The sequence below is a fragment of the Anomaloglossus baeobatrachus genome, chromosome 5 (assembly GCF_048569485.1).
Source record: "Anomaloglossus baeobatrachus isolate aAnoBae1 chromosome 5, aAnoBae1.hap1, whole genome shotgun sequence".
Taxonomy (NCBI): Eukaryota; Metazoa; Chordata; class Amphibia; order Anura; family Aromobatidae; genus Anomaloglossus; species Anomaloglossus baeobatrachus.
The window spans coordinates 430,455,907-430,472,556 of record NC_134357.1 but is presented as its reverse complement, the minus strand read 5'-3'; the positions used below and the strand labels follow the sequence as shown (position 1 = coordinate 430,472,556).

The 16,650-nt window shown below is 42.3% G+C and overlaps 1 protein-coding gene across 1 annotated transcript in view; it reads right to left on the bottom strand.

The window, feature by feature from the left end:
* The window catches only part of ZNF831 (zinc finger protein 831), a 78,557-nt gene extending 68,298 nt beyond the window's left edge, over nt 1-10,259 (bottom strand). Inside the window, exon 1 of the mRNA XM_075347759.1 lies at nt 6,783-10,259. Within this exon, the coding sequence (XP_075203874.1) occupies nt 6,783-10,259 (3,477 nt within the window). The remainder of the gene's footprint in view (nt 1-6,782) is intronic.
* Nucleotides 10,260-16,650: the final 6,391 nt, after the last annotated feature.

The window sequence follows — 16,650 nt, the reverse complement described above, 5'->3', positions numbered from 1 at the left end:
TTAACTGTTTCTAATAACAGTAATTTTGACCAAAGGTACCCAAACCTTTGCATGCCATTGTATAATAAACAATAAAGTTTATTGAAAATGACAGAAGTGGCACGAAACATATAGAAATAGTAATAGTGCCTTTCAGATGCAGTTGACAATGCTCAGGGATAGTGAGCAACAATGGGTATATACATAGTAGGTGCTATAGTAGGAAAGGGCATATCGTGTATAGGGTAGAAACAGGTAGGGCAAATGTAGAATTAAAGTGCTGGGTGCATGTAAAAGTACAGTATATGTCACTCTATATAGGTAAGTATTCAAAAGTAAATACAAAATAAATATATTTTTATATATATATATATATATATATATATATATATATATATACAGTTAGGTCCAGAAATATTTGGACAGTGCCACAAGTTTTGTTATTTTAGCTGTTTACAAAAATATGTTCAGAAATACAATTATATATATAATATGGGCTGAAAGTGCACACTCCCAGCTGCAATATGAGAGTTTTCACATCCAAATCGGAGAAAGGGTTTAGGAATCATAGCTCTGTAATGCATAGCCTCCTTTTTTTCAAGGGACCAAAAGTAATTGGACAAGGGACTCTAAGGGCTGCAATTAACTCTGAAGGCGTCTCCCTCGTTAACCTGTAATCAATGAAGTAGTTAAAAGATCTGGGGTTGATTACAGGTGTGTGGTTTTGCATTTGGAAGCTGTTGCTGTGACCAGACAACATGCGGTCTAAGGAACTCTCAATTGAGGTGAAGCAGAACATCCTGAGGCTGAATAAAAAGAAAAAATCCATCAGAGAGATAGCAGACATGCTTGGTGTAGCAAAATCAACAGTCGGGTACATTCTGAGAAAAAAGGAATTGACTGGTGAGCTTGGGAACTCAAAAAGGCCTGGGCGTCCACGGATGACAACAGTGGTGGATGATCGCCGCATACTTTCTTTGATGAAGAAGAACCCGTTCACAACATCAACTGAAGTCCAGAACACTCTCAGTGAAGTAGGTGTATCTGTCTCTAAGTCAACAGTAAAGAGAAGACTCCATGAAAGTAAATACAAAGGGTTCACATCTAGATGCAAACCATTCATCAATTCCAAAAATAGACAGGCCAGAGTTAAATTTGCTGAAAAACACCTCATGAAGCCAGCTCAGTTCTGGAAAAGTATTCTATGGACAGATGAGACCAAGATCAACCTGTACCAGAATGATGGGAAGAAAAAAGTTTGGAGAAGAAAGGGAACGGCACATGATCCAAGGCACACCACATCCTCTGTAAAACATGGTGGAGGCAACGTGATGGCATGGGCATGCATGGCTTTCAATGGCACTGGGTCACTTGTGTTTATTGATGACATAACAGCAGACAAGAGTAGCCGGATGAATTCTGAAGTGTACCGGGATATACTTTCAGCACAGATTCAGCCAAATGCCGCAAAGTTGATCGGACGGCGCTTCATAGTACAGATGGACAATGACCCCAAGCATACAGCCAAAGCTGCCCAGGAGTTCGTGAGTGCAAAAAAGTGGAAAATTCTGCAATGGCCAAGTCAATCACCAGATCTTAACCCAATTGAGCATGCATTTCACTTGCTCAAATCCAGACTTAAGACAGAAAGACCCACAAACAAGCAAGACCTGAAGGCTGCGGCTGTAAAGGCCTGGCAAAGCATTAAGAAGGAGGAAACCCAGCGTTTGGTGATGTCCATGGGTTCCAGACTTAAGGCAGTGATTGCCTCCAAAGGATTCGCAACAAAATATTGAAAATAAAAATATTTTGTTTGGGTTTGGTTTATTTGTCCAATTACTTTTGACCTCCTAAAATGGGGAGTGTTTGTAAAGAAATGTGTACAATTCCTACAATTTCTATCAGATATTTTTGTTCAAACCTTCAAATTAAACGTTACACTCTGCACTTGAATTCTGTTGTAGAGATTTCATTTCAAATCCAATGTGGTGGCATGCAGAGCCCAACTCGCGAAAATTGTGTCACTGTCCAAATATTTCTGGACTTAACTGTATATATATATAATAAATCTAATGAGGTTAGAAACCCATGATATCACATTCATGATTACAATTAATGCTAACCTTTTTTTGGGGTTCTTAGAGAGAAGCATTTTCCATGATGACGCACATGCCGCTTCCTGGGTACTTGGATGGTATCGCTACGTTGATGATCTTTTGATCTTATGTCATATGCCTATGGTCTTCACATTTTCATGTCAGACTTGAATTGCAATGATTTCAACATCAGGCTCACTTATACATACCATCAACTTGAAATCAATTTTTTTCGACATCAAATTGAGGGTCCAGAAAAATGGCTTAATTCACACGGATGTATTTCAGAAAAAGACCTCAGTCAGTGCATTATTACATTCATCAGCCCTGGAGTCAACTATTTGAGCTGTCCCTTTGAGTCAATTTCTTAGTATGAGGATAATATTTTATCTGAGGAATTTTTTGAAGGTTGAGCAGATGACCTCAAAGAACAATTGTTTGCACAACGTTATAGTGGGAGATGAACAAAACAGGCTATTATCATGCCAAAAATACTACTCAACATTATCTAGTAACCTCCATAACAAATAAGCAATATAGAGATCATGAGAAGTTATATCTCAATGTATAACCACCATAAGGAGATTATGTGGAATATTTTTTGAAAAAACATTGGGCCATCTTAAAGACTGGACCTACCCAGTCTGGGATGCTACCTGACTCTCTACTGATGATGGCTAGGAGGAGCACAAATCTCAATGATATCCTGGTGAAAAGCTAAATCTACATGGCATAAATAATGTTAGTAAACGCAAGTGGGGATGTTACCCATGTGGTGATTGGTTAGTGTCCAAAAATTTGTTGTGCGTTACATCTTTCACATCAGCTGATAGCTCTAGGGAATTCAAAATCGCAAATTACATTTTTTGCAATATTACTCATGCTATTTATTATGCTATGTGCACGTGCAAGTTTATTTGTTTGGGTCCCACATCTTCGGAGTTATGTACACGTACTTGTGAGCATGTGAGAGATATTATGCCTGCTTATGGGGTGAATGATGTGACCACACTGAAAACTACTCCAAGACATTTTACAGCTTATCCATGATTGCCACACCAATGACTTGAAAATCCATTGTATAGAGCATCCGCTCTAGGGTTTTAGAAGGGGTGATATGAAGCATTTATTGGCACAATTGGAGTGCTGTTGGATCATCCCATTGGGTACAGTGTCGCCCGTCTTAACGAAGAATTAAGCTTTGTTCCTTTTTCTTAAATATATTGTGTCTCTTTTTGGAGATTTTAATCTGTGTGTTGTTTGTATTAGTTTTAGTTCCTTATCATGATGACTCTCTGACTACTGTGATTCCTCTTTCACTAATCCTACCGGTTGCTTCTGAATTAAACCTCATTGATCTGTTGATCTGTGTCTTACATCTTTGTTCTTTCCACATGAACATTGACGGACGCTTAAGGCGGCATTACACGCTACGATTTATCAGATGATATATCGTCGGGGTCATGGTTTCCGTGACACACATCCGGCATCGTTAGTGACATCATTGCGTGTGACACCTACGTGCGACTCCGAACTATCGCAAATAGGTTGAAAAACGTTGATCGTTGTCACGTCGTTCAGTTTCAAAATATTGTTCGTCATTTGGATCGCAGCAGACATATTAGTACGTTTGACACCCTGCCAATGACGAACAACATCCAAACGACTGCATTGGTCAAACAATATATAGCTGATCGCTGTTGCGTCGTTTGTGAGATTGTTACGTGTGACCGCGAATAAACGACCTATGTGCGATCTCGGCAAATCGTAACAACGATCTGGGCGACACATCGCTACTGAGATCGTCAGATAAATCGTAGTGTGTAAAGCGGCCTATATTGTTTTTATTTTTTTTTTCTTTAGTTTATTATTTTTTCTGCTTTGATCTTCATTGTTATTATTCATTATGATGCTTGAGCATTTGTATTGCTTTGTATGTCTGAGATGCATTTATGGGTTTCAATATGCTGTTTTATAGAAAAACTGATAAGCTTACCACATGTGGAAACATAGGTTAGTCAGAGATTTGATCACCGGTGGGTGCAGAGAGAAAGGTTGGTGAGTGCAGCAATCCAGTGGAGAAATAGAAGAAATCTCTTGAAGCACGACCACCGGTAATTAAACATTCTTCTTTACTATGAATGGATATACTATGACTAAGGGCACTCGGTTGCGAGAAACGCGAGCCTCATTCATGGATCTGAAATGGTTTTAATGGTCTTCCAATAAAGAAGAGTTTTTAATTACCAGGTGGTCGTGCTTCAAGAGATTTCCTCTGTTTTTATACTGTTTTATAGTCTGCCCTTATTTCTTTATTGGGATAGTCACACTATGTATGGATTAGATTAATTAATAAATTACACATATAGGGTGATATTCCATATGTTATTAATATAATTACATTTATTTGTTATCCCCTTGGGAACATTTATTTACTTGCATTGTGTACTTTAGCTATTGTATTGATATTTGTGTAAGGCCGGAGTCACACTTGCGAGTGACTCGCTGAGTCTCGCATCGCATCACCCGACATGGCTGCACACTCTCTTGACAGGAGCAGGTCGGCTGCATGTATTTCTATGCAGCTGAAACGCTCGTGACCAGAGAGTCTGCATCTGTGCTGGGTGATACGATGCGAGACTCACGCAAGTCACTCGCAAGTGTGACTCCGGCCTAAATCTTCTCAATATATGGGAGATTTTCCTCCCTTTTTATCGACTGTAATGTGTCTTTTTAATGTGACATTGTAATTGTAATCATGAATGAGATATAATGGGTGTTATTACCTTATTTTATATACAGTATATATATATATATATATATATATATATCTCTAATGAGCTCTAGTGCACATGCGCCGCCTTTTGCAGCCAAATGCATGTCACTTGTGGAGGACGATATATAAAATCAGTAGGCAGTGTATTGCAACCTCTGAGGAAACCCACGCGAAACACAGCTCTGTGTTGCGGGTACATGGTTTGACATGGAATAATAGATAAGTTATTAGGTATTATACACTGATTGTTCATATAGTAATTATTAACTATTACTGTTTACGGTTCCCTCTCATACCTTGTTTGGTTGAATCTTCACATCTGTTACAATCTTTGTACATATGAATATTAATTCCTACTAATACTGCCCCTCTTCACATTATGTGTGCAGACCTCGTTCCATATATTTCTCAGTCTCCACTTCAGATTGTATTACTATTTATTCTTTATGTATGTTTTGTGCCACTTCAGTCATTTTCAATAAACTTTATTGTTTATTATAGCTGGTGTACTTATGACTCCATATTTGAAATAGAACTTATATGCCACATGACTTAGAATAAAAGCCAAATCAACATTTCTGTTTGCAGACACGTGTTTTGGGGTGTTGCTTCTCCTTAGTGCAAAGCAAGAGATCTGATTTGCCTGTATGAGAGACATCTGACTGAGGTCTAATTAGTAATGTCTCTCTTTGTGGAGCGTGACATGCCTGACATGCAAGTGTAAGGGGAGATACGGTATAGGTCATGCAATGCACTAGTGTCAAGGTTGTGTCTCTGTTGCAAAGACTAGTTACAGGCTCTGGGCCAGAGTCTCTTTGTTTTGAGACTCTGCAGATTAAATGTATTCCCTTTCCTTTGGGGAGGAGAGGGTTAATGTAAGTTTTCCTTGCCAGCAAACATTCTCATTACCTTCCCAGGAGATTCTGGTTTTGACCACTCCCAGTCATACATACCCTCTGTTCCCAGTAGAGGGTGCTGGTTATTCTCTTACTCATTTGGATGCTTGGTCTGGAGGGGAAAAGAGCTGGTGGAGCCCTCTCTGCAAGTTTATGTGTAGGCTGCAGTCTTGGTGCTGACTGCAGCAGTCTGTTGTTGTGTTTTCCACTGTCTGCCTTTCCTTCCCTTGGTGTGATTAGTGCAGCGGTGGGGTTAGCATCCCTCACCTGCCAGCTCACTAGCCAGGGCTATTACAGGGTCTAACAGGGTCTCAGGTATCCTTTTTGGCGACAAGTGTGGAACCTATATAGGGACTGGCTAGGAGTGTAGGGTACAGCTGCAGGTGAGTGAAGCAGGTTTCCCATTTTCACCTTCATTAGTGCAAGGGCCCACTGTTGTTAAAGTGTCCTCAAAGTACCCATTGTTGTGTTGTGTCGCGTCATGCGCCATATTTTCTGATGTCAATCTCGTAACAACTAGAGTTCAAGACCTCTTCCTCCCTGAAGAGGCAATTTGCACATTACATTTCCCAGAGGAGCTTTGCATAGCCAAAAAGTCTCCTTACTGTGGCACATCAGGCATGATGTTACCCCTTACATCCCAGTCATAAGCCAGTCAAAAGTGTATCATATAGCCAAATCAGATATCTTGCTTTGCCTTTAAGTGTGGCAACATCCTGAAACATGTGTCTGCAAATAGAGATTCTGGTTTGGCTTTTATCCATGGGGCAAGGCTTGTTAAAGGGTCGATATTGACTTTTAGGATTGCTACTTTCAATAGGTGGCACTAGAGGTGAAGTCCTCTTCTTCACTGAAGAGGCAATTTGTATATAGAGAAGCTTGTACATTCAAGCAGAAGAACCTTCTGGAGGAACACCATACAGTCATCTGTCAGAGTTCATGACAATAATAGTAAATTTAACTATGATTTCTAAATTATGAAATAAGGTGTCAATAGCTTTGATACACCTAAAAATGCAAATTTTCCTAAATTACCTTTTGTTTTGCTGACATGAGAAGTGATGACATCACAGGTTGCCCATCAATGGTTATTCTGTAGTTCATGTCTTTCTCAAGATTTCTTCCATGCTGATCAGATCTGCTTTCTTTAAAGGCATGACTTGACAAAGAACCATAAACTGAATATGACTTTTCCTTTTGCTCTGCTGGAAGGGGTAGACATCTGTCCAGCCAGCACCAGGTAGAGGTAGGTTCTGTGTTCATTGTTGAAAAGGTGACCTGTGTGACCTGGATATCTGGTGGAGAATAGGTGCATGTTGTAGGGAACAGTGAGTTTTCTTGATGTCTTAATCCGGTTGCCTTAAATGATTTCCAACAAGATCGTGCAGGCTGAATTCTATCTTGTAGAAATTGGTCCTGAGAAGATTTGTTAACAGCATTGGTTGATATAGTGTCACTACTTACTATGGCCATAGCAGACTTTAAATCCATTTGTTTAAATATATGGTCTTTCACCTTTCCATATTCTTCAAATGTATGACGACTCTCTAGACATGTGTCATCTAACCTGACTTTTTGATACCAACTTCCCTGAGTATCTAAGCTTTTGTTTTGAACTATGTGCTGAGAAATCTTAGAGGAGCAACATATAGGAACATATTCTTCATTAAGATTTATCTTTCCAAAGGGTGCAATTACAGAGTCGTGTTTCTGTGTCAGTTTCAGCTGTTTTTCGAGTAAGGTTTCATGTGTTTTGGTTGGAATAAGAAGAGAAGTTCTGTTTTGATCTTCCGTAACACTGACTAAATCACAGTCTCTTGAGGATCTAACGCAAACTGTAGTCTGGTTTAACTGTAGAACAGACTCTTCTACAGAAGTTTCTGTGAAATTAAATTTTATTAAGTATCTTGGAGAAAATAAAGTTTCTTTTGGTGCTGATGATGGTTGAGGAGTCAGGATAAAAAAATGACCTTTGTTAGATTGTGCTGGCATTTGTTCGGAATCTTCTCCATGAGAAGGTGAATGACAAGATAAGACTGTGCCAATTCCACCACCATCTAATATTCTTGATGTTTTTCCACTATCTTTTACGCCCTCCACGTTGTTGTCCCGATTCCCAATGGTATCTTCTGGAATGTCTAAGGAAACACTATATAATATCTCTCCTTTCAACTTTGCTACCTTAAGCTTTTTCCTATCTGATGGAGATCTTTCATGGCTTTGGGAATTGCTGTTATAATAAAATTCCAAGTGGTCAGGCACACTTGAAATATTCAAGTTTTTTTGTTGATTTTCAGTTACTATAATATCAGAAACACTGGTAGAAGGATTTGGAACATTTTCTGGAATATTTTGTGAACCATTCATATCAATTTTGGAGACACTTAGGTTATTCTGGTGCTTAGATTCTGGCTGGAGGCTGTGACCTTTCATATCATAATCTAGATTTGTTTTAGGATTTTCAATAGATGTAGGAACATCTATTCCATTATTCCCTGAAGTCATTGCATAAGTACAAGTAAGTTGCAAGCTTGGATTTGGAGGTTCAACCATTGGTATAGAGGCAAGATTATCGGATGGCTTTCCCAATTCAGACGTAGACGGCAAGCAAACTTCATTGCTGATTGTGCTTTTTGAAACATCTTGTTTTGACTTCTTGACCTGTTCATTCTTTTTAATCTTCTGATAGAACTTCTTAAATGTTTCATCCCCATACATTTGCCACTTTTCATGAGAGAACATGTTTAATTTTCTTTGTCCACCTTTTTTATTTGCGATTTTTGACTTTGACGATATCTGATCTCCTGCAACCTTCTTCTTTTCTTTAATTTCTTCAGAAGAGGTGGAGAACGAACCACTGCCAATTTGCATCTCATCTACAGCAGCTTGCCTAACAAGCCCACGAGGGTGACTGCATGAAAAGTCAACCGTACAGGCTGTGGCAGTGTTAGAAAGTAGTAAATTACCATAGCTGGCAGTTAAAGATTGTTTTCCTGAGCCGTGTGATTTAATGTTATGTACAGTTAGTCTATCCTTTAATCTACCGCTTTCCACAAATGGTAAGGAGTTGCTTCTGGTCAATATCATGCTCTCTATAGTCGTAGATATCTGAGTTGGCACAGAATGAAAAAATAGAGGTTTGTTCTTCTCTGATGGAGTGAAAGTAGATTTGTCAGAGCACATGGACACCTTCCTGTTGGCATCTAGGGATTTAATGTCAAAGTGGAAGGAGTCTTTAAAAGTATATGGCATTGGCAGGTCAATGCTTCCTTGCTTTGATAGAGCAGTTTTTCGAGGACGAACATTGTCTAAGTGTGTGTTGTCTACAACTGCTTTATTTTGAGAGATTAGCATTGAGATACGTTCCTCCAAGTTTTTCTTGTGTGAGGATGCGGCCTTATCCTCACTGTCACCAGAACCAATGCCAAGCATGTTCTCTGATTCCATACTGCATTCACTAAGGCTATGAAGAGGGCTTCCAGCAAACATCTGAAGATCTGCACTGTCTGAATGGGATAAGTACCCGGAATCTGTACTTTCACATTTTTTTAGTTTCCTTTCAGAAGGCGAAGAGTCCCATTGCTTATCTATACAGGTTTCATGTTGCCTTTGTAGTTGGCCATGCTTATTTGAAGCTTTAGATTTTGGGTCTAGCACTGCTCCTTGTAGGTTTGGCATACCTGGTGAGATATTGGTCTGAGAGGAATAGTCAGGATCTTCATGTACCTTGTCATGGATATTCACAGATGATAAAGATATTTCTTTGTTTCCTGGTAATCTATCACTTTCCTTGACACCATCAAGAGTTTTGTTCCTGATGAAGTGATTCTTATCTATTCCTACATCCCTCATTCCACTGATGATGTCAAGATTTGTGCTGCTTCCAACTTGTACCTGTAGTTTATCTTCATGACAACTACCATCAGAATCAAAACTCTGTTTGGCATTATTCACATGAGTTTGTGTCCTTCTATGTTTGTAAAGGTTGCTTTGGGTTTTAAATGAGATTCCACATATGTTGCAGGGAAAGGGACGCTCTCCAGTATGTGAGCGAATGTGCTTCTCTAGGACACTTGGCTTCAAGCAATCCCGACCACAATGGGCACATATGTGCTTTCCGATACTCTTAGATTTTCCTGTGCTTGCACCAATTAGACCGGCGGGGGAAGTTGGACTTAGAATTGGTAGCGTGTTCACAATATTCAATGTGAGAGTTTGTGCTGAAGTTTTTTGGAGGATGGTTTGAGGCTGAGGGGTAAATATCAAAGATAGGTTAGCATTTTCAATGGCAAAGCTTGTACCACCTGATGCCAGTTGAATGGGTGTATGTTGCCCTTCCTGTTTGGCAATTTGAACTACAGGCAGACTGATGCCATTTAAAACCATAGCTTGCGGAGACTTTTTTTCATTTGCCGTAGAAGTTTGGTGGCTATCAATGCTTGGTTGATCATTAGATGTGCATGAAGGCCATGTAAAGTTGGTTGACAAAACGGATACATTTGACGCTTCCATTTTTAAACACTCCTATGCCATATCTGATGGTAAAAGGGAGAAAAATATATATGAGCAAAGTAGCAGCAAGAAAGTTATTACAGAATCAACTATAAGATGGAGACTTTACTAAACATTTAGAAAACATAAAATACTATATATATAAAAACCTTGAAATACCTTGAAATATTTGTTGAAATGTTCAACAAAACAGGATAGAAGAATGAAGAACAGTTATACATCTAATAAAGAAAGAGTAATACAGTACTTAGTACTTTTGATTGATTTACATGAATATGTTATCTTTATTTTTTAGAAATCCTTAACTATTTTTTGTCGTAAGTAGGAGTGTAGCAAAAGGAGTTACTCATTGATACTTAGGGACCGACTGCCGTATCATCAGAAACCAATATTACTGTGCAAGTGGCATAATATTGTGATGTAGCCCTGGTACTTATCTTGAATAGTGATGAAGTAACTGGAATCTAAAAAGGTTATTCCTATTTTTATACATAGTTGGATAGGTCTTGTAAATAAATGCAATTTTGCAATTTCCTGCTTAAAAATTTTTTAAGCCGTTAATGAGATATTAACAATTTTTATTTTCGTTACAGCTTGTTTCCTCAGAAACTGACCACTACAGCTTGTTTCCTAGGAAACCGACCACTACTGCTCTACAGTAGAACAGGTGTAGCACTGATAAGGCCTTTTCAATTGAGCATGTAAGCACTGTTATCAAATTGGTCATGATCCCTAGAGCGCTTCTCATCACCCTGGCCAGCTTCAGCATGTGTTTATAAGTTACAACTTGTTTACAAGTTCGGTCTCCTAGGCAACTGTGACGGGGTATGTGACAGAGCAGTAATGGACGCCAGGCCGAGGAACAATCCAAAGGGCTTTATTGGAACCACACAGATAAAGCACCAAACATGAATATAAATCCTTAAAGTCTGCAAGGAGTCCACAACAAGACAACAGATTCGGGGGCACCTCCTGGTATTCCGACGCCAGGGAAAATATGGCAATGGTCCTTATATGCGTTCCTTGAGTCCAACAGGGTGAACAACAAATCACAATGCCATGTGGCCACTAATCTCCAATCTGTAACAGTCCATACACAGGCACTAGGATCTAGCCTCAGCTATAGATCATAGTCCTTCTCCAGCCAAGAGCCAACAACTGACAGACATGGGTCTCATTATTCTCCTCTCCTGGGATCAGCCCCTTAGGTGGGCAGAAGGGCCCACCTCCCCTGGACATTTGATACATGAAAGGATTCTAGATATCCTGGCTCTATTCTGTCTACCAAGTTGTGGATTTGAGGAGCCCCATGCTGAGAAGAACAAACAATCTCCCACCAGAAGCAGTACATACAAGACAATAGCTACTGCTGGAGCCTGATTACAATATGGTACAGGCTGGGGGGATGTAATGTTACAACCAAAGAACAAAGGCAGCCAAGCAACCTACATGACCCTATATGGCATAGAGTACATGAATTAAGCCCGGGGGTTGGGGAGGGACACATCGTCACAGCAACAAACTGTAAACAAAAGAACAGTTTTAATATCTGAAGAACGACTGCAAAATAAGCAGTAAATGGCAAAACCGCTTGTTTTTTTGCAAGGACTACTGACCGTATCCATAAATGAAGATGGCTATAAACTTTTAAGGTCATAAGAATACACCTTACAAATCCAATTAAAACAAAACAACAACTCAGAAGCCATGCAGAAATTCAAAGGATTATCTGATTTAAAAACAAAAACATTTTTGTCTCTGTTAGACAATTCTGACTTAATAGAACGGCTACAAAGTGTGTCTTTTATTCTGGAGGACCCACATGTCTATGCAATACGTGGTCATCCTAAATTTATTTCGATTGGAACTGAGTAATGTTTATTTTTCCTGTGGTTACCTATTGTGGGGAACGCTCTATCACAAAAAAGAGATTGTCCAAAGCTGACGCCCTGATAAGTATATGTATATTACATTTGCATTCTTTTTTTGGTTAGATGTCAATGTACAGCCAATATAACTTCCAATGGTATTATTATAACCAGTGTAAACTAAAGAACTAATAACTATTCACTGTAGGTGAAATATTTCACTTATCCCTTACTCATTTTTATGTAACAGGATCTGTGATTTGACCTTCGATTTGTTCAATATTGGCTTAGAAATTGTTCTACTTGGCTCAGATTACATATAAGGCTAATACTTCCAATATAGTGAACTGTCTGTGCCATGGCCTGCGTCCAGAGAGTCTTCCCTCTATCACAACCTAATAACCTCGCCAGTAGAACATCGGCCAACACATTATAACCTATAAAAAGGGAATTACTAGGAAAACCTATTTATTCGCTATGGCCCTTCCTTGCAAATAAGAGATAGACTTGACCAATGGATTTACCAACTTAAACTTCTGGAATAGACTGAAAACTCAGGGTCAAGTCAGACAGTCTGGGCTTTGTGGTCTAAAGAAAAGGTGCGACCAGGTCAAAAGTGGCAAATTTTTACTCTTAAAATCAGTTTATTTTTTAAATCCGCTGGGAATCTCCCTACGAAATGTATATTTTCCCGAGGAAGGCTTTTTAGAAACTCGTTGTATTGTTTGTTATTTTATTAAAAAAACGTTTTATATGTGACGCCCTGGCAAAGCCAGGTTGTCACAGAAAGAGTTAATCCTCCTTGGTAACCTGATCCCACACGGTGCAGCAGGACAAACCACATCCCCCAGTGTAAGAGAAAAACAGAGCAGAGGGGAGGGGCTGGAGCAGACTGTGTGGAGAGACAGACAGAAGAGGAGTCTGGAGTTGTAGCTCCCAGGCTGATAGTGAAGCGTGCTCCGAAAGGGCCGGGACAGGCTGTTAGTGAGGAAGGGGCCAGAGGTAGCCGGGGCAGGGTAGTGGCCCACCGGTACCTAGGGTGACCCGGATCACTGCAGGGGAGTGGATTCCCCGTTCCCGGCTGAGGAGAAAGAGGAAGAGAGTGGAGAGAGAGGCACCTGGCTGCAGGGAAAGAACAGGAGCTGCTGCACCGTGTGTGGGACACTAACACCCCCCGTACCGAAGGCTGCGGACACCGGCAATTCCTAGTTTACCAGTGACTGTGTGAAATACTTGTGAGTACGCCCGTGCCCTCGGGCACCGCAACGCAGCACTGCGCCCTGCTCCCTGCTTATCCCCGAACGGACCCCGGGACCAACTGCCCCTACCCACGGAGGGGTTAACATCCAAAGCTGCATCCCAACACCATTCCCGGGAGTCCCGCACCTTCATCGCAGCGGTGGTGTCCACCATCACCACAACCCGTGGGTGGCGTCACGGACAATCTCCCTTACCAATCCCTTTTTTACTGTGGAGCCTGGGATCACAGACCGGGTCACGCCACCGTGATACCCACAGAAGTGACCTCGTGGCCCGGATCTGAGTCCCCCTGGTCCCCGGGCGACACATATACAGTTGTTGAACTATCACCCCATTTGACACCTTGCCTCTGAGGACAAATTAGCGCTAATACTGATGACTGAACTTCTTTTATTACCTTGTGAGATACGTCCCTTGGTAAAGACCATAAAAACATAGAACTACATAAATAGCCCCATAACACAGGAACCATGTGGCAGATTTAAAAAAAAAAAAAACACCTGAATTCTCATGGGAGGAGTGGGAATAACAGAAGAGCAAGACCTGGCCAATTTTTACATGTTGACCTTTCCACTTTAAAGAAACACAACAGACAAAACGGATACACTGAGGAGGCAGTGTGTGACAGGTGGAGTTCTTCATTTTGGGTCCTTCTTTACTCCCATGTAATGCTCAGGCATTGCGGGGGCCTGCAGTTGGCATAACATTGTTTAAAAGGTATTGTCTTTGGAGAGGTTCTGTAATGCCCTTAACGGAGACCCTGCACTTTCCTGCCCCCCTCCCCAGGCAGGGACGATGGCACACTCACCCTCTCAGCTGCTCAGCAATGGCTGCTCCGTCCTCGGTCCCTGCTGCCAACTCCCAGGGCCTGTGAACACCACACAGGCCTCCTGGGAGCACTCTTAGGGTGTGCCTGCACCTTCTCTTAAAGGGCCAGCCTATGGATGAGAGGCATCAGGTATTTAAAGCACCCTCCCCTTAAGGAATGTGCCTTGGCAACATGGTCTATGTTAGTTGATCAGGTCCCTTACCTATGTGCTGCTGCTGTGTTACTTACTCCTGTCTGTTTTGTAGTCCCAGCTGCTGCTTCATCGCGCTATATCAACCGAACCTACTATCACAGCAGCCGCTGCTGCATCATACCACATCAGCCAAGCTTGTGTGCCGCCCCCGTGCCAGCAGCCGGCGCTGCTCGGATCCGGGCCTGCTGGGGTAGTGGCTCGAGGGTCTCTGGATCCTGGGGTCTCGCGGACACGCCGAATAAATGGGGGGACATAGATGTACGGGCTAGGCCGTATTACGTTTGTGACGCCACCCACGGTGGGTGGTGAGTTGGGACACCACCGCTGCTGTTATGGGGCACCTGGGGGAGATGTAGTGGCAGCTGGATGTTAACCCCTCCGTGGGTAGGGATGGTTGCCCCGGGACCCAGTGTCCGGTGCAGGGTGTAGCGACGGCAAGGGGAATGCTTGATTACTCACAATCAATAAATCACACAAGTCTCTGGTAAAGCAAGGTGCTGGTGGCCGGTGCCGCAGCCGGTTGTATTCGGGTCCCCCACCCGGGCTGGTGGTCTCTATTCTTTTCCTCTGCACTGACTTTGTGTAAGGTGGAATTCCCAGTCTGGAACTCAGGAGTCCGCTGCCGGCTGGATGTGGCCTAAGGAGCCGTGCCCGCAGACGCTGGCCCGTGGGATCTATGGGCCCTGGCGGTGACCTCTTATCCCTATCGGTGGGATGTTGTCTTCTATGAGGGACTTTGGGTGGGACAGAACCTCTAGTCCTGGCCTCAATCGGTTAATTAACCAGTCCGCTTGTTTCCAGTCCTGGCTTCAGGGTCCGAGTACCCCCTTTGTGCTCCGGTTTCCAGGTCAGTTCCCCTTGTCGCTACCGGCGGGCTGCAACCCTGTCCCTGTCCATCTCAGTTCTGCTGAGCCGTCTTTCCGTCTCCTGCTGACGGAGACCACCGTCTGCCTCCTAGCCAAGGTACCAGGGCTCCTACCCTGGCATCGTTCAACTTGAACTTTTCCTGCTGGAGCTACACTTAGCTCCAGCCCACACTCCTCTCCAAACTGAACTACAAACTGAACTAAATACTGTTTTCCCGCCCCGGGCTGTCTAGACCCCTGGGTTGGCATGTCCAACCACCTGATCATGCCCACTGGTGTGTCTATCTTTCCCTAAGGGGGGTTGACTAGGGTTTCAGGTCGGCTGTGTGTTTCCTAAGTGGGGGAAGGGTGTTATGCAGGGGCCTATCTGTGACTACCTGGTTTTGCCAGGGCGTCACACTTGCTGTCCCGGCAACTTCTGCATCGTACCATATGGCCAAGCCTGCTGTACTGGCCACTATGTCATACTCCATCGACGGAGCTTGCTGCATCAGCAGTCCCAATTGCACATGCCTCATCACAAAACTGTCCGTGTCCATACCCCTGGGGTCAGCTGTCGCAGCACTGAGTCTCGCTGAGTAGCACCTGGTTTCTACTTGCAGCTCAAATGCATCTTCACCATCAAAAGCTCTGGTGAAAACCTGGTGTGAACCATAGTCACACCCCTCAGGTATTCTGTGTATGGTGGCCCAGTAGGTCCACTCCCTGCTTGTACCTGTGAACATTACAGGTTTTCTTACTGTTAGGCTATGTTCACATATTGCATTTTTGCGGCATTTTTATGCACATTATAAGCTGCTTTTTACAGTACCAGCAAAAGCTATGAGATTTCAGAAATTTCATACACAAGCTTGTTTTTTTTTTGCCGTGGGCCAGAACAAGGCTTTTATAGAGTTGTATTGGGTTGTGACCTCCGGCACACTCTATGAAACACTGGAGTAATCTGAAATGTCACAGACTGCAGAAGACCGACCGAAGCGGCGGTGATAGAAGATGAAAACGGTGGATCATGAGTATAAAACTTGGAATCAGGGGACTAAAGGCCCTGTCACACACAGAGATAAATCTGCGGCAGATCTGTGGTTGCAGTGAAATTGTGGACAATCAGTGCCAGGTTTGTGGCTGTGTACAAATGGAACAATATGTCCATGATTTCACTGCAACTACAGATCTGCCAAAGATTTATCTCTGTGTGTGACGGGGCCTTTTGTTTAAAGGACCACTGCTGAAATAAAAAAGAATGCTGGTGTTCCTGCACCAGTGCCACCCATATGATGACCAGACCGATTTAATATATGGGGCTAAGCTGCAATTCTCTGTGTAGCTCCTAGTCAGAAGCAGTTTAGAAATATTTAAAGGGGTGGGTCTTGGCTCC